Here is a 23,374-nt window from a genome sequence, read left to right as displayed (position 1 = left end):
ATCTAGTCCCTAAAACTTCATAAATTGCAATTCAGTCCTCGGCCCTTATTTTAATTCAATTTCAATCCTAAATAATTTAAGAATATTAGAATTTAAATCGAAACTCTAAATATTCCCAAATTAAATATACTCGGATTAAAATTAAATAATCTTGGATTAAATTAAATAATCTCGGGCCTTACATAAAGATTGAGAACATTTTGTCAATCGTGACTTCTATGAGGACCACAACATTGACTTGGCAGCATATGAAGAACAAAATCTGGTAATTTTTTTCAAACTTCGAAACATGTTTGCTGCTATCACGTATGCTGTTCCTTATTGTAGACAATTGGTTTTGGAGTTTTACTGCAATTTGATTGAAGCTGTCAAGGACCCAAGGTACATTAAGTACGGAAAAGTGTATGTGCGACAAAATATTTTTGAATTTAGTCCTGGAACAATAAATGGTTTTCTCAACTGTCCCAATGATGATGATGCTGAGTTACCTACACTAGATGTGATAGCTTGTGTTATCACAGGAGGTTCTGTTACTAAGTTTCCAGCTCATCCGAGTAAGTTGTCTACAGCTAAACTCACATCTCTTTATTTTGTTCTGCACAAGACCTTATTTAAGACATGGACTCCATCTGAAAATTCCACAATTGTCACTAAGCACCAGGCTCCATTATTGTATGCAATTGGCACAGGTTCAGCCTTTAATTTTGGTCGCCTAGTGTTCAACACTGTTATGGCATTTGCTGACTGTGGCCAAGTAACTTTCAAGCTCCCCTATCCGTATTTGATTTATGTTATACTGGTGAGCCAAGGCATTGAAAAAGATGAAGATTAAGGTCTTACTGATCCGGGAGAAGTGTTGAAGATTGCACCTGCGCTGCTGCGAGGAAACAGAAAGGTAGACCTACCTTGGTCTGAATCAGGTGCAGCTGAAGATGTTGTGGCAGATGTTGACAACACCTCCTCTGCCACAACAATTTTTGTTCCACCCTCTGCATCTCAGACAGTGGATACCACTTTTATTCAAGCTCAACTACTTCATGCTGAACAGAATATCACTCAAGCTAAGGCTGATATTGCCTATTATGAGGCACATAAAATGCATTATGAAGCCCTGCTTGGAGTAAGTACCTCTTCTGGACAAAAAAGGGGAGAAAAAAAATGAAAGTACTGCTACTGCACACGGAGAAGGAGAATAAAATGAAGATGCTGATAATGATGGCTCTTCAGAGAGCAATCAATTTTATTTTGGTTTTGTTTAGTTTAGTTTATTGGTTTCTGATTTGAGTTTTACTTTTTGTTGATATTTTTGTTGATAAGTTGTTTTTGCTCTGCTCCTAATCAAAAATATTTTTCATTATTTATGCTTTGATGTGTTCTTTGTTTCTCCTTTTACATATGCTTGTTGAACTGAAGTGTTGTAGCCAGATGTTGCCAACATCTTGAGACAACACCTCTGCTTATACTTATGAGAAAAATTTGTTCTTATATTCAAGTTGAGTTTTGATAAAGGGGGAGTTGAGTTTATTTGTTTTGAATTAAATGTGTTTTGTACAGAAAGACAAAAGGGAAAAGTTGAAGGGAATATTTTATTCCTAAAATTCCTTAAAGTTTTAAAAAATTTATTTGAGTCTTTTGCCTTTCTTGGACATGAAATATCTTTGAGATAAAATATTTATTTTCTTATTTGAGTAGATTTGGGATATTATTAAGTTTATCATAATATTTAACTATCTCATATATGATCAAATATAGGAGAATACTACGTTTACAAAGAAACTATGACACCGTTTGGTTCGTGTGATGTGATAATTGATGGATAAATAAAAGAATGATAACTAAATGAAATATATAGATAATTAATAGGATATGATAAAATATATTATGTTTGGTACATATGATTATTGAGATATGATAAGATATATTGTGTTTGGTGTCATTTATATTTGATTGATTAAATTAAAAAATTTGTATGTTATTCCTATAATGCCCTTGGTTTTTTTTTAATTTTTTTTAAATATTTTACATGGGTTTTATTCGCATCCACCCGAAAGAGTCCTCTATTTTTTCCTCTGAAAAACCACGAAGCTTCTTCTTCTCCAAAAAAAATTAAGATCTTCTCGCCTCCCAGCTTCATTCCATTGAAGAAATCGGACCTTCGGAAGATTGTTGCAAAAATTTGATGCTATTATTGGTGAGCCATAATATATTTCACAATAAAATCTCAGATTTGTACATTACAAATTTCCTGACCGTTAACCTAAAATTTTGCCGTTATGTCAATCTGCGCCAAGTAACCAAAATTCCAGCCACATCATATTTTTTTCTTCGTGTTTGACATATCGACATTCATTTTATTGTAAAATTTTCGGTACCCATGTTGTTGGAGATAAAAGGATACGTCCTTACTCTGATAATTGAGGATTATTTGATAGTAATTGGTTTAATATTTTATTAATTAACCACTTTTGAATGCAAAATAAATTACCACTACTTTACTTTGACTTCATTCCGCAGGTGTTATGGAATTGTAGAATCGACCACAATGTCAATTTTGTAATGGGCTAATGCTTTTACGTATCCAGGAAATTGTGGAGGGAAATGTAGATATAGGCTCCGAAATGTGTGCTAGGGTTTGAGAAAAAAGGCAAGTGGGAGGGCAGCAAAGTAATTTGACTATGACATCTAAATCACTGTACATATACGGATTTGTCATCCCTGCTCAGGGAAGAGTTGCCTAATCAGTACGCTGTAGCAAATTATCACGGGCCTTGAGGATAATTTTTTATTTCTTAAAATCGTACCAAACGATGGATGATGGTGGGTAATAAACCTATCACTCCATTATCATGGAGACCAAACTATAATGTGAAGAAGGATTCTTGGCTTTATATATATGAAGGAGATCGTGCACTTAGAGAGACCTAGATAAAGACCGCAACCCACCTTGTGTTGGGTTGAGTTGAAGATTTTCAGCCCGTCGGGATAGTGGACCGGCCCGCCCTCGACCCGCCAAAAGGTAGGTTTTTGGTGGATTGACCCGCCTGACAGCTCTAACTGAGAGCAGACTTTAAGTTTCTATTAGGTATTTATTGATCATTTCCCGTAATAATAATAATAATAATATTATTATTATTATTAATAAATAGTAAATATTTATTATTTACCATGTTTTATATTTATTATATGTTTATTTTTTTTTATTAGGAATATAATATATATCATATGCATACATAATATTACATGGTTAGATAAATAACAAGTGAAGGGAACTCGCGCCCGCCTCCTCATCACTATTAAAGACCACCAAGTCCTGCATAGGGTTTTTCTTTCTGTAGTTCTACACTTGCGGTGGTGCCGCCGTTAAGAATCGTCGCCGCCTTCTCAAAATTCGAAATTTCACGCATTTAATCCAGAATTTGTAGTTTCATAGCCCGCTTTTCGATTAATTTTATCCTCTGTGAAGGGAAAGATGTATTCTTCTCGAGGAAGTAATAATACCTATGGTCAGCAGCAACCATACTCTTCCCAATCTTCGTATGCCTCTCAAAACGTATGTTTCTATCATTACGTGAATTCTGTATATTTATGAATTATGGGATTTTGTATTTCGTTCAATCCTTCAAAGGTACGGAGGGTGAAGCGTGTCAAACGGCCATGTTTATAAAATTCGTTTAATTTTTGTTATTGTAGTTAGGATCTGCATATCCAGGCCATCCTTCCGCGGCAGAAAAGCCGTCACATTATGGGGGACAGTATACTTCGGTTTATGGGTCTGCCGCACAGCAGGTTGTCGTTGATTTTATTTTTGCCACATTCTCTTGACCCTTTTAATTAAACAGTTTATTTGAAAAGTGATATAGGATGTGATTGAAATTTTTTGAAAAAGACTTTATGGAATGAAGCTTTTGTATGCATAGACCAAATTATAAATTTTTCGGTTAAGTTTGAAATCCCAAACAATCAATGCGGTATATATGTTCTTTGATTAATTTTTACATGTCATTATGGCTTTGTATTGAGTTCTGTAATCCTTTAGATTAAGTTCTACTTCTCTTCCTCCTTAGACTGAAGAACCTTCCTTCAACATCAATCGTGTTATCTTCAGCTTTAGAATGTGTTTCAGTTCCTTTATGTATCTTTTTCTCCATTCGATTATGAATTCTTCAATTGATTGTAATGTTGCGTTTCATATGTGGTTGGTTAAATGGTGTATTTACTAGTCACACTTCTGCAGATTTCTCCTATGGTTGCAAAGGGATCTGGAACAACCAATTTAGAAGGCCGGAGTAATTATGGATCCTCTATTCCGGACTCACCTAGGTTCGCATCAAATGATTATGTCTCATCTTCAAGTCGTGACTATGGGCAGAAAGTTGACCAGCTGTATTCTGATAGAATATCAGATTATCCCTCAATTGATAGACATCAATATGATGGACGCCACCGTTCATATGTTGGGAGGGATCTACCTAGTGAAACCGTTGGTAGATACACTGATTCAGTTTCTTTTGGCCAAGAACATCAGGTATTGAATGGTGTTATTTTTCTCTAAATTATTGCTTTTTGTACTTCGGTATTGGTTAGATAAATTGGTAAGTCAGTTTGGTGTAATAATATTCGTGTTTCCTAATCCTTAAGGATGATTTATGTGAAATTTTGATGTCTTAATCTGGTTTTATGTTCGTTGTATAATGCATAAATGGTCCATTATAAATTTTAAGTTCTAATTAACTGTGTTTTGTTACGTCCTTTTTGCCATTTAGGACCATATATCTAACCTTATATATTTGTTTTTTATTGTTTGCAGTCTAAGATGTATGATCGTGTGGAACAAGCAACAGGGCTTAGGCAAGAACAAATGCTAAAGGCTCATACACTTTCGGCCTCTATTGATGGGGGAGTTAGGTAATGTACTGTTAAGCCATTATCATTCTAGTTTAAAAAATTTGCATGCTAGTATCATTCTTTCCGGAGTAGATGAAAGGTGTGTTAGTCTCATTAGTCCTCGTATTAGGAACTAGGTGATGCTAATTTTATGCACTCTACTCATCACACTTCTGATCATGTGATGAGCTCTAAACTGAATTTAGCTCTGTAAGTAGTTAATTTTTTTGTCAATTGAATATCAAATGAAGACACCATTGTTATGATAATGGACTGGCGCACAGCAAATGTGTGTACGGTTTCATACCATCTGTTGCACTGAGCAAAAAATTTCTGGCAGACAAGCTGATTATCTTGCAGCGAGGGCCCTAATTCATCGTCCTGCCCAAGATCCTATTGCCTTTGGTGGAAGAATCGATCCCGACTTACGTAGTTTAACGTTGGTTAGTGGGTCATCATATAGTGGACAACATACATCATCAATCTTAGGAGCAGCTCCACAGCGAAGTGTTGATGATCTTATTTATGCTCAGAGTTCAAATCCTGGTTATGGAGTGAGTTTGCCCCCTGGTAGGGACTATGGAGCTGGGAAGAGCCACGTCAGCACATTGCTTGAATCAGATTACCCAAGCAGCATGTTGGCACGGGTTGGTCATCCAAGAGCTGATGATCGTAAAGATGACAGGAGTAGACATGGTCGGGAGCTGGAGCGGAGAGATCACGAGAAAAGGGAATACTTGCTTGAGCGAGAGAAAGATAGGGAGCGAGAGAAGGAGCGACTACGAGAACATGAAAGAGAAAGAGAAAGAGAAAGGGAAAGAGAGAGAGAAAGAGAAAGGGAAAGGGAAAGAGAGAGAGAGAGGGAAAGAATCCGAGAAAGAGAAAGAGAACGAGAAAAAGAACGCGAAAAAGAACGGCAGCGAAGGGAGAAGGAGAGGGATCGGGAGCTCAAACGAAGCCTGGAATTGAGGCGTGAACGTAGTCCCCCCAGACTCTCCAAAGACCGTAGAGGTTCGTCGCAGGCAAAAGATGTCAGATCTGGGCGGCGAGAATCCCCACGTCATGAAATTTTGCATAGGTGGATCATGTTTAATTGCATTCTATTATAGTTATGTATGTTACACAGCTTATCAATCTTGTAATCTACCTAACTTGGTGTTCTACGACGCTGAAGGCCACAATCCCAGCATCAATCCCCTGTAAGAGAAAAGAGGAGAGAGTATATCTGCAAGGTAAAAACAATTATCCCACAGGCTACCTGTTGCAGCATAGTCAGAGAAATATTAAATAGTCTTCTTCGAGAACCTCAGTAGGGAATTGACCTGTCAGCAGTTCATTGTTATTTCAGACCGCCATGATTGAATATTATCACTTCTCTTCCCTTTATTCTTGCAAAGCCTGCTTTATTATCACTTCCTTTCCCTTTTATTCTTGCAAAGCCTGCTTCAGTGTTCCATTTGCGTGTTCATATGTATCTTTTCACCGCAACTCAATCTCTCCAGTTGATGACCACTTTGACTCCTCTCCCTTTCTTGTAAAGTTCTTTGAATCTCCCACATGTGCCCTCAGTGATTGCTGTTTGTATGTCACGATATATATATATATATATACATACATGTCATTTTAGTTTTTAGAGCTCATGGTTATCCACGCACTTCCCGATTTGTTGATTTTCTTCATTATTTCTCATCGTAGTAGAAGCTGTTTCCAATGTGAAATTCTTTGGTGTCGCTTCATATTCCCTCTCGATTCTACATGGTTAAACCTTGTAGTTGCTACTGGCATAGTTGTATTGATGAAGATATATTATTTTCTTGTTGATAGCTTCACCAGGAAACCATTTGCTTTCGATAATGGGAGAAGATGTCAACGTGTTTGAAACTAGACGACACTTATGAAATGTTCTGGAATCCATTTAATGATAGTTTCACCCTAACTCATGGCATTTTTTTGTTGTAGATCTTGTCATTTAGCTTTGTAGAAGTTGAGAGGGATTATTTGTCTTTAGATAAGCGATATCCTCGGCTTTATGTATCTCCAGAATGCTCAAAGGTATTGTCTATTCATCTAACTAGTATAATTTTCATGCTTTGACTTCTGCATATGACTTCAATTTTGGCTGCTTGTAGGTTATCGTTAATTGGCCGAAGAAGAATCTGATGCTCCATTTCTACACTCCCGTGAGGTAATTTATCTTTCTGCTGCTTCTTTGGTGTCATTATTGAACATGCCATCTTTCAAATATATCGGTGTTAGACATGTTGATGCTTATTTTTGGTAGTGTTGTTATATTATTGTTGTAAAGATTACGCTCTAGCATCATTACTTTGATGTTGCAGCCACCTAAAAATATATACTCTTTTCAATTTTTAAATTTAAATGATAATAGCAATTATGCTTGATTGGACAGTTTTGAGCATGATTTTGTTGAAGACACGACTTCCGTAGAGAGGACAGAATCACCTTCTAAACAACTGGTAACTGATGTGACGAAAGCAAGACAAGCTACTGTTTGGAACGCGAAGGTTAGCTCATAAGGATTAATTTTTGTATCTGTATATATATATGTATATGTATATGTATATATATATGTGTGTGTGTGTGTGTGTGTGTGTGTCTGTATGCATGAATGTTGTGGTATTTTATCTCATGGCTACTTAAGAAGTTGTGTGGAAACTTCTACTTTTATGTGGGATGTTGTGTGCGGTGTGCCTCAAAGCCTGGAAAGATCCATACTCTGTTTTCTCAGCATAGATCGGCTCTAGCCATGTTACTTTGATCTTGGGCCATATTTACCCCCAAAATTTCACACGTATTCCCCGTGAGGTGAGGTTGCGATTCCATGACTGAAAAATGTAATGCCCCCTGTTGCATTCATTACATCTTACTGTAATCCACTCCACTTCTCCAATAACACCCAACTTTGATGGTGCGGTTAGATTTTCTCGGATGCCATTCTTACTGTAATCCACTTCACTTCTCCAATAACACCTAAGTGCTGAAATCTACTCCACTTCTCCAATAACACCCAAGTCTGATGGTGCAGTTTGATTTTCTCAGATGCCATTTGTAAGGACCAGTTTCCCACCTATCCTCGTAGTATAGTGAAGCTTTGGTTGAGCTTTACGTCATGCAACTTTAATTACGTCATGCAACTCTAGTTACATATTATAAATGGTCGATACGATAATTTTAGCAACTGTTACCTTTATACTTTTAGTTTCTTGATCTTGCTTTACCACTTAAAGTGCTCGGCATGAATCACGGATCCCAATTAAGTCCAAAGAGGACCTACAACAACTTTTGAAGTTTCATTTATTAATCTCTTTTTGTTACTTTTATTTTAATTTGAGTGTTTAGTAAAGTGGAGGACATTAATATTTAATTGTTACCTGGTTTTTACATTGTTATTGGATTTTGATTACAACAATCAGCCATGCTAGGGCAGACATGAAGTGAATGTGACGATCATGTGCTAACCTCTGATTTTTGGTAAAATCTAATTCTTGTCTTGCTTTTTTCTCTTGTATCAGATTCTTCTGATGAGTGGACTGAGCCAAAATGCTCTGGCGGAGCTGTCTTCTGAAAGAAACTATGATGACCGTGTACCACATTTTTGCAATATGCTTAGATTTTCTGTCCTTAAACGTAATAATACTTTAATGGCAATCGGGGGCCAGTGGGACGCAATTGATGGCATTGATCCATCGGTTGATGACTCCTCTTTAATTCAAACAGCTCTGAGGTTTGTCCCTTGAAAATTTTCTTGATTTGTTTTTGTATTTCTAGGTTCTGAAATGGTTCCTGTGTTAGGTATGCAAAAGATGTGGCTAATCTTGATCTGAAGAACTGTCAGCACTGGAATCGTTTTCTTGAGGTCATCCCTTATCTTTTCCGTCAATAAGCTACATTTAATTTCAAATACAAGGCTCCAATAGCTCTGTTAGGTCCCATCCTGAAGATGCGAGATACTTCGGTTGCACGTATCCATAGCTCTTCAAACTTTGAAGAAACCAAATAACTCATTTTAAGAAATATATTTCCAATAAATAACCTGATATTTTTGTCTCATAAGCTGAAAACGTGTTTGTAGTTGCAGTGAAGCGAAGGATGTCTCAGCAATGATTGGTAATATGGCTCATATTGTTAGAATCGTTAGTTCTCAAGTGTACCTTAAGCCCAAGCAATATTGCTAGAGTACCCACCATACCTCGCACCTTTAAAATGCCATGAATGACATTTCTACTTCTGTTTCTACAGAATATAATTGATAGAAACGACAATAAAATTTCGCAACCGCTGTCTCTCCAGGTTTTAGAAAACTCATCTAGATTTTCATAATACTTAAACTTATTTGAATGGTTCCAGTATAAGGTGTGAATTGATTTCACATTCTAGATTGCCCTATCATATAACTCTCTTGTTAGGAAAAAATCTAACAGAAGCTCTGGATTTGTTTATTTTTTCTTTGAAGTTTTGACTTTTGGGATTTTGTGATGAGGTTCCCCCCCTCCTTTTTAGCTTTTATTCTGGCAAGAACATGACTGAATAGTTTGACTGTAGTTGCATTCCGGTATAATAATACTCTCAATAGAAAACATGTATTCATTAAAAATGATGTTTTATTTAAACTGGTGATTTTATCTGGGGTTTTCAGTGATTTTATTTTCCGGGCCGTTTAAAATAATTCAATTTCATGATGAATTTGTATTTATCTTTCATTTGCCCCTTACACCCGAGTGTGCAAGTTTTAGATACACTTGTTGAACAAAGAGAGCACCCAACAAAACCTTCATAACATGGTAACAAGTGGAAATGACCCACATAAGCAGTTTCATAATTTTTAAAATAAGGCAATATGCTTATGATTTCCGTATCAAATCAGATGTTCTCATGAAATCAAGGGAGATGTTTGTCGTTACTGTCCTTATTTTAATTTTATGAAAGTACTAGGATTTTATGTTGGTTCATCGGAATGAAGAGGAAGCGTTTATCTAGATGTTGCTGCATTTCCAATCTGGAGGAGTTTTTAGTTAAAGGAAAATAATGGAAAAAAAAAGTGCTTGTGACGTTCTTGGATGATATATGATTGCCATAATGATCAAACTTTTAAATCTCACGAAAGTACCTCAATTTGAGCCAATTTACAATAAACAACTGCAAAATGTTTCTCATTCTTGATTTCCAGACCTGATTGATGTAGCTCTGACATGTTTTCCCACTTGTCATAAAATATTTTGATATGCAGATCCATTATCAGAGAGTTGGAAAAGATGGGCTCTTCAGTCACAACGAGGTAACTGTGTTGTATGTTCCTGATTTGACTCTGTGTCTTCCTTCCCTGGATTCATGGCGAGAACAGTGGCTTAATCACAAAAAATCAGTTTCTGAGAGGGAGTTAAAGCTCACTATGAAGAAAGAGGTATGATTTAGTTTTGTATGTATCAAAATTATTTGTCCTGACATTTATCGGATATAGAATACTAGAGTAGCATCATGAGGAAAACAAATGGGTATCTCTGGCATATTTTTCGACATACAAACGAAAAGCTGCTTCTTGACTCTGAATATCTACCCATATTACTTGTAGTTAAAACACATGATGTACATTCTTGCCTTTTCACTGAATTTTTTTGTGCAGACTATGTTATCCTCTTTCTTATCTCCAGAGTAATCTATGTACATCATACTTGATTGAAATTTTATGCAATGGAAGGCATGCATTGCTAACCCTTGTTTAGTGAGTGAGATCCCCTGCTTGCTCTTTGCTCTGGAGTTGATGATTGCTTTTGTGTCTTGGATATTCAATGACCGGATGGATTGCATAGTTTCAGCGAATGATACTAAAGATATTATTTGTCAGGCGTAAGATTAGGTTAGAGGGTATCAGAACTATGATATTAGATTGCATCAACTAGAGTGATACTATTATCATCTGGGTATAAATTATAATGATGATCTGAACTGCTGGGTTATGCTATTTCTATGAAACTTTTGTCCTTGAGAAACTGGGGCCTAAAAGTAACTGTGTAGCTGGGATAAGAATATCAGGGCAGATTTGCCCGGTTGGTGATGATCATGTACATGGGTTGGCTACAGGTTCCACCCTCTGAAGAGAATGGATAGAGCTTTTCTGAGCCCATTCAGAGGTCAAAACATGCACAAGCAATGAATATTGTTTACTTTTTTACTTCTTAACCTAGAAACAAATTGTACATTTTATCCGAAAAAAAAAGAAACAAATTGTACATGAGATGATCCTTGTACTCCAGATATCTTTCCCTATATATAAAAAATTTGTCCCTTAAAACACCATCTTTTGTTTTTCCAAAATTGTCCTTATGTGATATAGATATTACACTTTTGTTTTCTTTTGTTTTTTTTTTTAATTTCGACATTTCAAATTATTGTTTAGTCCATCGATAATTTTTACAACTATGATATTACTCTTATTTAATTACAAAAATGTTATACAAGCACGCAAAGCGTGCATCAATTCACTAGTTGAAATTATGCCTGTGTATGCTTTATTGAGCTGCCAAGTTTCATTACTATGTTATTGCTCTACTCATCAACCACCTCCCTCATCCTTGTGTCCCCACTCCATTTTGTTTATAATTTTAAGGTACTGATTATTTTTCCTTTTTTTGTTACAAATTAGATAGCTGGTGACAAGGAAGGAGACACAAAAGGTGACGGTCTGAACTCTGGAACTGTACAATTTTATGTTTTAGATTTACTGACATTTCTATTTATCATTATAAAGGTAAGAAAGAACTACATTTGAAAGATGGAATGTCAAAAGCTGGACAACTGATGAAGGAAGAGGCTTCTTCAGGGCCGCCTGCAGATGATAATAAAAAGGAGACTTCTTCAAGGCCGCCTGCAGAGGATAATAAAAAGGAGGAAGATGCTAACAAAATGGATGTAAAAGGGAACCTAGTTTCAGAAAAGGGTGATGAGAAAAATAAATCTGTTGAAAGTAAAGAGTTGATTGTAAAAGTTGAAGAGAAAAGTGTTGAAAAGAGTGTTCAAGCAGAAAATTTCAGTGTTCAGACAGCTGTTGGCGTTAAGCCTGGAAAGAAGAAAATCATAAAGAGGATTGTTAAGAAAAAAGTTGAGAATAAGAAAGACTCCACAGGAAATGCCAATAACAAGAATGATGTATTGAAGAAAGAGGATACTGAAGGAAATAGTATTCTTTCTGAAGACGTTACCCTACAGAAGGGTTTATCAGCTGAATCTCCAGCTATTAAAACTTTTTCAAGGAAGAAGATCGTGAAAAAGCCAGTGAAACCTGCAGGTAAGCAAGATGTAAGCAAGATCCCTGAGGCTAACACAACAAATGAATCAGGGAGCACCGATGATAAAACAACGGTTAAATCAGAAGACAACACTCGTACCATTGTCCAAGAGGGTAGCACCAAAGTTACTGTAAAAAGGAAAGTAATTAAGAGGATCCCAAAGAGAAAGGCTGTCTCAGCAGAAACTGGCAGTACTGTGGCTACTAAGGACATGGGAGAAATAAAGATAACTCAGCCAGATGACAATAAAGAAGCTGTTAACAGTGAGATGAAAGAGAGCATCTCCAAGGATAAAAGCAGTCCCAAAATGAATCAACAAACAGTTATTCCTGAGAAGCAGGAGAAAAAGGAAGAGAAGTCGGACAAGAAACAATCATCTGGGTCTAAAATTGGTACTGATATTGTGAAGCAGAATGTTTCCCGAAATGACAGTCAAACAAAATCAAACGAAAAGAGGAAGCCCAAGGACAAGAAAGTAGGGAAAGATCAACTTGAAAAAGATGAGTCTAAAAGCAAAGCTGTTGTGAAAGAGAAGAAAAAGAGTGATGATCCTCCTCGACATCCTGGATTGTTTCTTCAAACAAAAGGGAGCAAGGATTCAAAAGTAAGTATCACGCGTAACACATTATCCTTGATATCAATACAAATACTCCAAGTTTACTGTGCTTGTACCCAGCATTGTTCAGTGGTATTTTCTTTGGTCTAACAGCTCCAGTCATTATCGCTTTCACTGGATTCACTCTTGGATTATAGCGGCAACGATAATGCGGAATCAACCTTTGAGGTTTGTTTTAACTTTTGTATGTGTATATAATCTCATACTTGACTAATGTTACATTCCATGCCATGTCATGTCATGTGTTATTCAGTCTCACTATTTGCTGTATGAGATACTTAAATTTGTACTTTAATTTCATTTGTGCAGATATCATTATTTGCGGAATCCTTGTATGAGATGCTACAGTATGAAATGGGTTGTCGTCTGTTGGCTTTCCTTCAGGTTGTCTCGAGCCACCATTCTTGTTAGTTTGGAAAGTAATCTTAGTTTATTTATGCTTTTCTCATTTTTCTTTAAATTTTAGAAGTTGCGCACTAAATTTGTTGCAAAGAGAAACCAAGGAAAGAGACCGAGAGAGCAAACTTCGAAGGAGAAAAATAAAGATAACTCATCAAGCAAGCGCGTTAAGATGGAAGATGTCGAAGCAACTAAGGCTGAAAATAAGGACAACACTCAGAAAGATGATAACAATATTGTCACAGAAGAGGCGAATGCTGCTAAAGAGGTTGCTGAAGATAAGGTTGGGGATGAAAATGAGGAACATGAGCCTGAGGAAGATCTAGAGGAGGAAGAACCAGAGGAAGATGAAGAAATGACTGATGCAATGCCACATCTCAACTCATCTAAAGAGGCAAGTCGATTTACTTGTTTCATTCTGCTTCTGCTTAATGTAGAAAGAAAAAAAATTATCAAGAGGAGAAAAAGGTTATAGATGGGAAATGGGAAGGTCTGAGTTGAGGGCGTCTTCTGCTCTACAAACGTCATCTTCACGCCCTAGGCATTTTCAGTTATTCCAATTGTAATTGTTTAATGTTTTTCTCGATGCAGGAGGAGCTTATTGATGCGGAGAAAGATCATAGCATTGTCAGTGAATCCATTACTCTTGAAGAGCAGAATGAACAACAGGAAACCGCTACAAAAGCTTCAAAGCCAAATACTAATATGGACGTGAGCGACAAGGGAAAGGTAGCTGAGGAGGCTGCTAAGCCAAAAAAAGTTGACAAGGAGCTGGTGCAAGCTTTCAGGTTCTTTGATCGAAATCGCGTTGGACACATAAGGGTAAAATAACTTTCAACTCTTATCCTGGTGAATGGTGTCATCTCAAGAATATGATATTTATTCGACTCACTTGATTCGTTTTTCAGGTTGAAGATCTGAGGCTGATAATTCACAACCTAGGGAAGTTCCTCTCACACCGGGATGTCAAGGAACTTGTGCACAGCGCGCTCTTGGAAAGTAACAACGGCAGAGATGACAGAATTCTATACGATAAGTTGGTGAGGATGACGGACATTTGAATGAAGTTTTTTCGAAATGCGAATGGGGTTATCTTTCAAAGCTCACAAGTTCCATTTTTTTTTGGTGGGTTTCTACCTTGGTGTTGAAATTGCTGCATTTTCCGCTTGTGGGAATTGTTTAAAATTGAAGACGGATGTCTGGTCTTTCATTTTCTTTAATTTTTAAATTAATTTAAATTTTGTTGAATCAACTGAACGTGGTCTTTATTCCGATTTTAAGACAAGGCAAGTCCGTAGGTCCAGTCTGGCTCGTTAGTCTATCTTGTTTCTTTACTGTCCAAATCTAATTAGTAAGAGTAATTGAGGCACATTTTTATGTGTGTGCGACGTGATACATGAATATTTATATATAGACATGAGAGCAGCCTTCTCCACGTAATTCGGAAGAAAATGAAGTGAATTGAAAAGGGGATAAAATAAATAAAAAAAGTGTAAATTGGAAATGATAGAAAGAACATGGGTTAGTGGAAGGATATTTTTGGATTAAGAAGAACCATATCAAGACACCATTCAGTTTTTATGTGGTGCTTAAACTTAAATTTTCATGTGGTGCTTAAACTTAATAAATAATAATAGATACAACAGTCTTCGGTAACCTATTTCATTAGTTGGTTATGATCATAATCACGCCCATTCCTTTTTTTTCAAAGGATCGTGATATATGTACAATGTGGTTTACACATTGAATTATAAAGTGTATTTGAAATTATAAAATTGTCATAAATGCATTTTTGGAAGATTTTTTTTAAATAAAGTTCATGAATAATTTTATAATTACAAATTCACTTTGTAATCCAATTTATAATCTTCTTTGTAAATATAACATTTTTTTTTCAAATATATATATATAGAGTTTTGATCACATGGACAACCATCATGAGCAACTACGTGAGCAACAACTTACGTGACAATCACTCATTGGATGTCCAAGGTGTCACGTCAGCTGTTGCTCACGTAATTGCTCATGTGATCAAAACTCTATATATATATATATATATATATATATATATATATATATATATATATATATATATATATATATGGTTTTGGTCTCCTGAACAATTACCATGAACAATCACGTGAGTACAAACTGACATGTCATTCATTTATTGATCGTGCAAAATAAGCAAATATAAGCTAGATACTTGTTTGATGGGTTGCGAAATGGTCTCTCAACCCCCCTATAAACACGCATCCATCATAGCAACTAATTATCTTCGTATCACAAAAAGTTATCAAGTCATGGTCTTTTTACCCTTCCTATATGATTAATTAATTAATAAATAATCAATCTTCCATCAATATTTATCATCAAAGACACCCAATTATCCATTTGTAGGTTATGTCATATCATAGTATAAATTAAATGTAATAAAAAAAAGACCTTAATAATATTGCTAATCTAATCGACTTATTGAAACCAGGAGGCAACTACGGTTTCCCTATTTATGATTAATCCGTGTAATTAATAATAAACTAATTAATTACTACCTTCATGGTTTCCCAAAATGGTCAAAATCACGAATTAAATGGAGGGGTGCGTGAATTTCAATTCCACACGAAAACATCTTGATAAGGTTGTTGTTTTCACATTAGCTCTCAATTTGATCACCTCATAAACCCTAATTGAATCTATTAATTTATTTTTATCATACTTCATGAGGAAAACTTCAACCGCATTTTATTACTTGGTCAGCGTATTCCAAAAGTTACAAGAACTCAAAATTTTCATAATTTAATTAAAAAAAAAAATTGGTCCCTATTACAATTGTGTTTTAGTGTCTTTCCACTAATTCGTGATAAACTAGTAGATAATTTCAAAACAATGCATGTTGGCCGGTTCAAATTTCTTGTTGGACTTCATCCATAGGGTCCAAATGTAAGTCACTTCCACCTTTGACCTCTTCTTTGCATTTATCTTTTCCCTTTTTTCTCCTCTCTTTATTTGTATGCGAATTTTTTTTTATTTCACCCAAAATTTAAATAACTATGTTTTTCATTTCTCAAATTATAATTTTTTTTTTAAGTAAGATCATAAACTTCAAATCCACTCATTTAATTTTTATACAATATTTCATATTTCGAGTAAATTTATTGTGAGACGGGTCAACCCAGTTCATATTTATAAGAAAAAATAATATTTTTTTTATGTATGACCAAATTAGAAATCCGTCACACAAAATTTATCCGTGAGAAAATCATATCATTTTAAACCTATTCCACCTCATATGACTGAAGTGTAAATCCTTTTATCCAAGCACAACCATAATTATTTCCAAAATGATATAATTATTTATCTCATTAACTCTTCCAACTTTGATTTATCAATCCATTGGCAAGTTTTAAAAATTATATCATATGTACTAAATGTTTCACAATGCACATTAAAAAAAATCTTAATTTAATAAATTTTTTAGAAATTTTGGTCGTTTATATCTATGCTTATATGATATATATGTATGTCTATATATATACTTCCTCCAACGTATCGTTCTGCCAAGCTCCGCTTCACTTTCTTTCCGTTATTGTTCGATTCATTCCCTTTTCTTCTTTTCATTTTTTGATTGATTTCAAGAAGAACATGGGAGGAATGAATTTACCACAAGAACAAGTAGAAGGAGGAACAATGGATCAAAATGGGAAAACCATAAATTTTCCAGAAAATGGAGAAGCAGATCCTCCGGAACAAGATACGGCGGCGTTGGAGGGTCGGATATCCGTTATCAATGGTGATGGAGATTCTGTAAATCTCCAAGACCCATTGGATTCTCACGAAATGATTCGACCCGATTCACGCCTGCCCAAGCCAGAAGCTCCGCCGGGGATCGACGCCGTGTCGTTGATGGAGCGGTCGCGCTCCTTGCCGGAGACGCTCGACACGCAGGCGGCGGCCATCGGGAAATTCATACGCGACAAGAGCAACAGTTTCTCGGCAGCGATTACGAAGCGCATATCGTCGTTGAAGAGCGGGGAGGAGGACGATTACCACGCCAAGGTTAATGTGACGGAATTCAATTTGGTGGGGTTGAAAGTGACCAAGAAGCTGAAGGAAAACAGGACGGAGCTGAAGGGAAGAATAAGCCTCTTCTCCCGATCGAATTGCAGGGATTGCACCGCCGTCCGATCCTTCCTCCGTGAGAGGAACCTCAACTTCTCCGAAATCAACGTCGACGTGTACCCCGGGAGGGAGAAGGAGTTGAGGGAGAGGACCGGCGGCGTATCGGTGCCGCAGATATTCTTCAACGAGAAATTGATCGGAGGTTTGGTGGCGCTGAATTCGTTGAGGAACGGCGGGATGCTGGACAAGAAACTGGCGGAGATATTGAGTGCGAAATGCCCAGATGACGCCCCGGCGGCGCCCGTATATGGGTTCGACGAGGAAGCGGCGGAGGAAGAATCTCCGGCGGACGAGATGGCGGCGATTGCGCGAGTGGTGCGACAGCGGGTTCCGATTCAAGACCGTTTCGTGAAGATGAAATTCGTCAAGAATTGCTTCTGTGGTGCGGAGCTTGTGGAGGCACTCATACATCATTTGGATTGTGGTCGCAAAAAGGTACCGTACAACTTTTTTTTTTTTTTTTTTAAATTTAAAAATTAAATTATTTTAAGGTACTAATTTTGAGAAGCATATTATTATTATTATTATTGATTCAGAATCTGTTTTCTTTGTCGAATTTTTTTGAGTAAATTAATTTGAATCTATCCATAACGGATACATAAGCATCAACTTCTTTATTTTTCCATTAAACATGATAGTGAGTATGAATCTTTATTTAAAACTTTTTTTAAGAGCTTATTTTAACATGTATTTAAATCTACTTTTTTCTTTAATCGAGGAAAATTTTATGCCATTAACACCAAAGGTTGTTGGCAATAAAACTCATTTCAATGAAGTGGGATATATACTTAGTACTTACTATTGGGTGGATGGTTGTTAAAGATTTGATCTTTTTGCACAAAATATACTCGTACTTGTATGATTGTGTCTTATGCTTGCACTTTAATTAAACCCTTCCTGTTAAATTATGTTTCTCGGCCCTATATAAAATATAACATGCTTTTTTAAATTTCCAATTAAGTTATCTTAATATATCTTACTATCTTATTAAAGTAGAGACCCTCTAATTAAAAAACTTTCAATTAATTTGTGAAGCTTGATTAGAAAATCTCATTATCTCCTAACTTAATTTTCAATAAAATCAAAATTATTGGGCAAAATAGTCATTTTATGATGTTTCCTTTTTTCTAGCCATTAAAAGCTCATTTTGTGCCCTTGATATTATTTTATTTACAAATATTACATTCACTTTATAAGATATATATATTTTTTTGTGAATATTTGTTTAGAAAAACGTTATATTTTTATTATTTTTTAATTTTACAATTTATTATTTATTGTTTTATTATTTTTTAATTTTACAATTTATTATTTATTATCTTTTTTTAAAAAACGAAATGTACGAGCATGCAACGCGTGCAACAGAATACTAGTATATATATTATTATAGTAGAGGTTTTTTAATTAATTAACTTACAATTAATTGGTGAAATTTGAGATAAAATAACCATTATATCCTAACTTAATTCACAACAAAAACTAAATTATTAGACAAATTAGTCATTTTATTTATATGACCTTATATTTTTTAGCTATTAGATTTTATCTTATTTACCAAATTGACATTAACTTTGTGAGCTTTGGTATTTTTTTTATTTATGAAAATACCACACTTTTAAAATTGATGTATTTGTTGTGGTTTAGTGATTATTTATTTATGAAAAAATTATATTTTTTGTATTTTTTAATTTTACAATTTATTTTTTAATTTTTTGCTTTTTCTTAAAAAACACGAACTTTACATCAATTATTCCTAATCATGTTATTTATTTAATTTTTATATAATTATTTTTAATTTTTTTTTATCTTCTCTTTAGTTTGAATTTCAAATACTTAAAACATTAATTTATATATTCTTATCTACTGTTTTATACACGCAAGTGTGTCAGTAAAATACTAGCATGTATTAAAATATTTTTTTATGGAAGAGAGGGGTCCAATTGGTTATGAGTTTGTTTGTTTTTAATTCTGTTATAATTTGGATGAATGGGAAATTAAAAAGTCGATAGTTTGAAGTCGTTTACCAAATTGGATTCTTCTTTAATTATATTGTTTATTGCAAGAACAATGCGAATATAATATAATGTAAAACAAATAATATATATATGGAGGGAGGAATTATGATTACTAATAAAAATATAAATGCTTTGGCTAAAACCAAAACCTTTGAGAGTAAAAAGTGTCATGATTAATACATATGTGCCATAAATATTTCTTGATCGCCGTTTACTTTATTTTTATTTTATGGAAACATTTATTTTCTTTATTCCATCATTATCATTATCATTTAAACACTTTTATAGAATTTTTTTTTCCCCCCTTAATTTTCTTGACTCAAAATTTCCTTATAAACGTTGTTTTATTCCCACCCCGTTCAAAGGTTAAATACAAGTTTATCCTGTATTAACACAAAATTATATGAGATGATATTATCGATCGATTTTATGAGACATATATTTTATTTGACCAATTCATTGAAAAATATTATATTATATGTAAAAAATATTACTCTATATCTGACAAAAAGACGTATTCACAAGAGACCTATTCATATATTAAAAGGGATTTTAGCTGATTTTAAATGGTTATTGATACAGATAATTTGAATACATGGTAATGTTAATGAGATTTGGGTTGGTTTAATCCAATATGGAATGTGAAAAAGGTCTAATTTCTCCAATATGGAATGTGTCCTCCACTTGGAGAAATTAGACTTTTTTTTCCTACTAAAGAATTCAAACAATAATTTAATGATGACAATTTAGGCGAGATTATGTACGTGTTTTTTGGGTGTACTATGACCAAGAAAAATCAAACAAGAAGTCCGACTCAAAACACGGAGGGATTTGAAATCAACTGTAAATTTATGATGTGTGGAATAATTATTTAATTAGGCCTTAATTGCATTTTAATGCATAGGTATGTTAGGTCCACTTACACGTTAGCACTAAGCAATTTGCTAGTTGACTTTGGTACATAACAATCTTTACTGGAAAAAATGGGCCATTAAATATTATTTTGATTTACATTTGTAAAAATATTATTTGGACATTTGAAAATCTTATATTTTGGATAATTGAAACTTGAATTAAAAAGAACCATTTTCATGTGATTATGATTTCTCCATCTTTCTACATTTTCTGTTATTTTTCCTCTACTAAATAGTTCATACTCTGTGCTTGTTGACTACTCACTAGGCCATTGAGATTGGGAAGCAGCTTGCAAGAAAGCATTTCATTCACCACGTTTTTGGGTAAGAACATGCAAACTTTCAAGATCATGGGATCTTTCGTTGAGAACCTATTTTTGATGTAAGGATGCATATGTGTAGGGAGAACACATTTGAGGATGGAAACCACCTCTATCGTTTCCTTGAACACGAACCCTTCATACCAAAATGCCACAATTTCCGAGGCTTGGTTAATGACTCGGAGCCTAAGGCTGCTGCTGCCTTGAGCCAGAGGCTCACCTGCATAATGTCAGCTATACTTGAGTGTCATGCATCTGATGATCGACGCCATCTTGATTATGTTGGCATTAGCAACAGCGAAGAATTTAGGAGATATGTAAATCTAGTGGAAGATCTGCAGAGAGTGAATCTACTGACTCTTTCTGCAGATGAGAAGCTAGCATTCTTTATGAATCTCCACAATGCTATGGCTATTCATGCAGTGATTAGAATTGGTAGCCCTGGAGACATGATCGATCGGAGATCCTTCTTTAATGAATTCATGTACGTAGTTGGGGGCTATGCCTTTTCTTTAAGCTCGATCAAAGATGGCATTCTTCGGAACAACAGAAGACAACCATTCTCATTAACAAAGCCTTTCAGCAGCGGAGACGCGCGTTTGGAGGTAATCATAAGATTTTCATGTTGACTCGGCAAATAAAGAGGAGTGCAAATGAATGCCCTTTAGATTAAACCAAACACAGTATAGCTTCTCAAAAAAAAGAATGAAATAAAAACTGACACAATTGCAAACAATAGTCATTGCTTGTGCTTGGTTCTGAAGTTGGCTATAGAGATAGTATACATCAAAACTGAAGAATGCTACTATGCTTATGCAGTTGGCATTTCCCAAAGTAAATCACTTGATCCATTTCGGACTGTGCAATGCAACAAGAGGAAGCCCGTCGGTGAAATTCTTCACCTCACGAGGCGTAGAGTCTGAATTAAGATACGCGGCCAGGGAATTTTTCCAACGCGACGATGGAGTATGGATAGACCTTGCCAAGAGGGCCGTTCACCTCTCAAGAATCATCAAATGGTAAGTTGATAACTAACATTTCACAAAAGAAGATAAATTTTGACAAGAAAATTGAGGTGTTGGTGTCCTTTGCAGGTATAGTGGAGATTTTGGGCAGGAAAAAGAAGTGTTGAAGTTCATCATGGATTATTTGGATGCGAGTAAAGCAGGTCTCTTGACACATCTTTTGAGTGATGGAGGCAATATCAATATAGTTTACCTCAAATTTGATTGGTCTTTAAATTCTTGATTCCATTGTTCTCCAATGCCAGAAAAAAAAAAAAAAAAAGAGTATTTTTTTGGAGCTGTTGATATGAAAAAGTTTGTGCTATATGGTTTGCATTAACATGTGCCACTCTAGTCTCGTATGAATGAATACAATTCGACCAAAGTGTTTTATTATTATTTAGTGTCATTACATAAATTATATTGTGTGTATTTCGCTTTAGGGTAAGCTAATATGTAAAAGTTATTTATTTATAGCAAATATTTTCTTATCCAAGGGCTATTTTGGATGTAGGATGAAAAACGCCTCTTCTCAAATTCTCACTACCTAATAATTCTTAAAAGAATATCGGTTGTTTGTTTGTTTTTTAATCCCTTTCAAAAGGTCAAATATTTTTTAAATTTAAAATATTTATAAATATTATCTTCATCGAACGATAAAATATATTCTCCATAACCTGGTGAAAGTGAACCGCATCAGATCTCCAAAATCGATATTTGAAGGAAAGGACCCTATTATTGTTTTCTTAAAAAGTTTTTATAATCTTTTTTCATACAAAAAAAAAAAAAAAAAACCCCAAATAACTTACACCCAAAGTACACTCCAACCACCGCTTTGATTTACTATACATACATACATACATACAGGTAAGGACCGAACCTAGTTATTTGACAAAGATTTAATGATGAATATTTTAAAGAGCTAAATTAAAATAATAAGTCAAAAAACATGTATTAGCAAATATCGATTTATAGAAGATAGTAAAATACATACTTGAAATTTTATAGCACAAAAGATGTAGAATATTATAATCAAAGCACACACCGTTACAAACATCAATACTTCAATTGGGCGGATATCGATTTAATGGACTTTGGCCTGTTGGGGTCCTGGGAAATGCTGCTGAGAAGGGCCTCTTGGAGGTGGGAAAATAGGTTGTGGTGCAAACTGAGAAATAAAAGGCCTAGGCGTTGGAGCCCGTGGAAACTGACTGAACTATGATGACATATAATATTGTCCTCCTGCATTGGGAAAAGCCTTGGCGTAATGTCCCTATAGATCACAAGTATGACAAAAACCCTAGACTCTCGTGCATTTATCAGAAGAATGCATGTACCCACAATTCTTGGGTTTAGTACATGTCGTCCGCAGGGCACTACTCTGCGGGTGATGTGTAACCCCATGATTGGGCAAAATTAGTGGGTTCCATGTGGGGCCCACTGATTTTAACCAATCATGAGCCGCCACGTCATCCGCAGGGCACTACCCTGCGGGTAGCATCTACTCAACCCAATTCTTGCATGACTCTCTGGTAAACTCTACAGATCCTCCACAACGAGTACTCACAGAACTAGAGGAACTACTCAAAGACTTCTTATTGAATTGTTTTCCCTTTGATTTAAACATTTGCGGCCTAGGTAGCTAAAATTATTGCTGGATACAAAAGGTGTATTTTCAGGAAGTTGTGCGCCTCCGATGGGTCTTTGCAAAGTATACAACACCAAGGAATGGAAATGCT

General features: G+C 35.2%; 2 protein-coding genes across 3 annotated transcripts; both read left to right on the top strand.

Moving 5' to 3' along the window:
* The first annotated feature begins 3,276 nt into the window (after window positions 1-3,276).
* LOC140877492 (protein SHORT ROOT IN SALT MEDIUM 1) lies at window positions 3,277-14,524 on the top strand. 2 transcript variants are annotated; one of them, XM_073281028.1, is made up of 19 exons: window positions 3,277-3,550; window positions 3,691-3,789; window positions 4,235-4,525; window positions 4,808-4,905; window positions 5,225-5,962; window positions 6,059-6,116; window positions 6,844-6,936; window positions 7,014-7,069; window positions 7,295-7,409; window positions 8,418-8,629; window positions 8,698-8,761; window positions 10,133-10,306; window positions 11,546-11,576; window positions 11,651-12,792; window positions 12,898-12,972; window positions 13,114-13,188; window positions 13,271-13,597; window positions 13,795-14,025; window positions 14,112-14,524. In XM_073281028.1, the coding sequence occupies exons 1-19, from the start codon at window positions 3,470-3,472 to the stop codon at window positions 14,262-14,264; spliced, it is 4,113 nt and encodes a 1,370-aa protein (XP_073137129.1). In that variant the 5' UTR covers window positions 3,277-3,469; the 3' UTR covers window positions 14,265-14,524. The 2 variants fall into 2 exon arrangements, with proteins under 2 accessions (XP_073137129.1, XP_073137130.1); XM_073281029.1 differs by having other exon boundaries at window positions 3,691-3,786; window positions 14,112-14,523.
* A 2,208-nt stretch (window positions 14,525-16,732) lies between these two features.
* LOC140883220 (uncharacterized) lies at window positions 16,733-22,042 on the top strand. The gene is made up of 5 exons (XM_073289599.1): window positions 16,733-17,817; window positions 20,580-20,635; window positions 20,714-21,236; window positions 21,451-21,650; window positions 21,726-22,042. The coding sequence occupies exons 1-5, from the start codon at window positions 16,846-16,848 to the stop codon at window positions 21,877-21,879; spliced, it is 1,905 nt and encodes a 634-aa protein (XP_073145700.1). The 5' UTR covers window positions 16,733-16,845; the 3' UTR covers window positions 21,880-22,042.
* The last annotated feature ends 1,332 nt before the right edge of the window (window positions 22,043-23,374 follow it).

This window comes from Henckelia pumila, chromosome 2, assembly GCF_033568475.1.
Source record: "Henckelia pumila isolate YLH828 chromosome 2, ASM3356847v2, whole genome shotgun sequence".
In the NCBI taxonomy this organism is placed as follows: Eukaryota; Viridiplantae; Streptophyta; class Magnoliopsida; order Lamiales; family Gesneriaceae; genus Henckelia; species Henckelia pumila.
This window is presented reverse-complemented; position numbering and strand designations above follow the sequence as displayed.

Excerpts from the sequence above, each read along its gene's own strand:
- LOC140877492 (XM_073281028.1), top strand. The coding sequence starts at position 3,470 with ATGTATTCTTCTCGAGGAAGTAATAATACCTATGGTCAGCAGCAACCA. Across the intron at positions 6,937-7,013 it reads TATCTCCAGAATGCTCAAAG|GTTATCGTTAATTGGCCGAA; the intron begins GTATTGTCTATT and ends GGCTGCTTGTAG. Across the intron at positions 7,070-7,294 it reads CATTTCTACACTCCCGTGAG|TTTTGAGCATGATTTTGTTG; the intron begins GTAATTTATCTT and ends TTGATTGGACAG.
- LOC140883220 (XM_073289599.1), top strand. The coding sequence starts at position 16,846 with ATGGGAGGAATGAATTTACCACAAGAACAAGTAGAAGGAGGAACAATG. Across the intron at positions 20,636-20,713 it reads TTCATTCACCACGTTTTTGG|GGAGAACACATTTGAGGATG; the intron begins GTAAGAACATGC and ends GCATATGTGTAG. Across the intron at positions 21,651-21,725 it reads CTCTCAAGAATCATCAAATG|GTATAGTGGAGATTTTGGGC; the intron begins GTAAGTTGATAA and ends TGTCCTTTGCAG.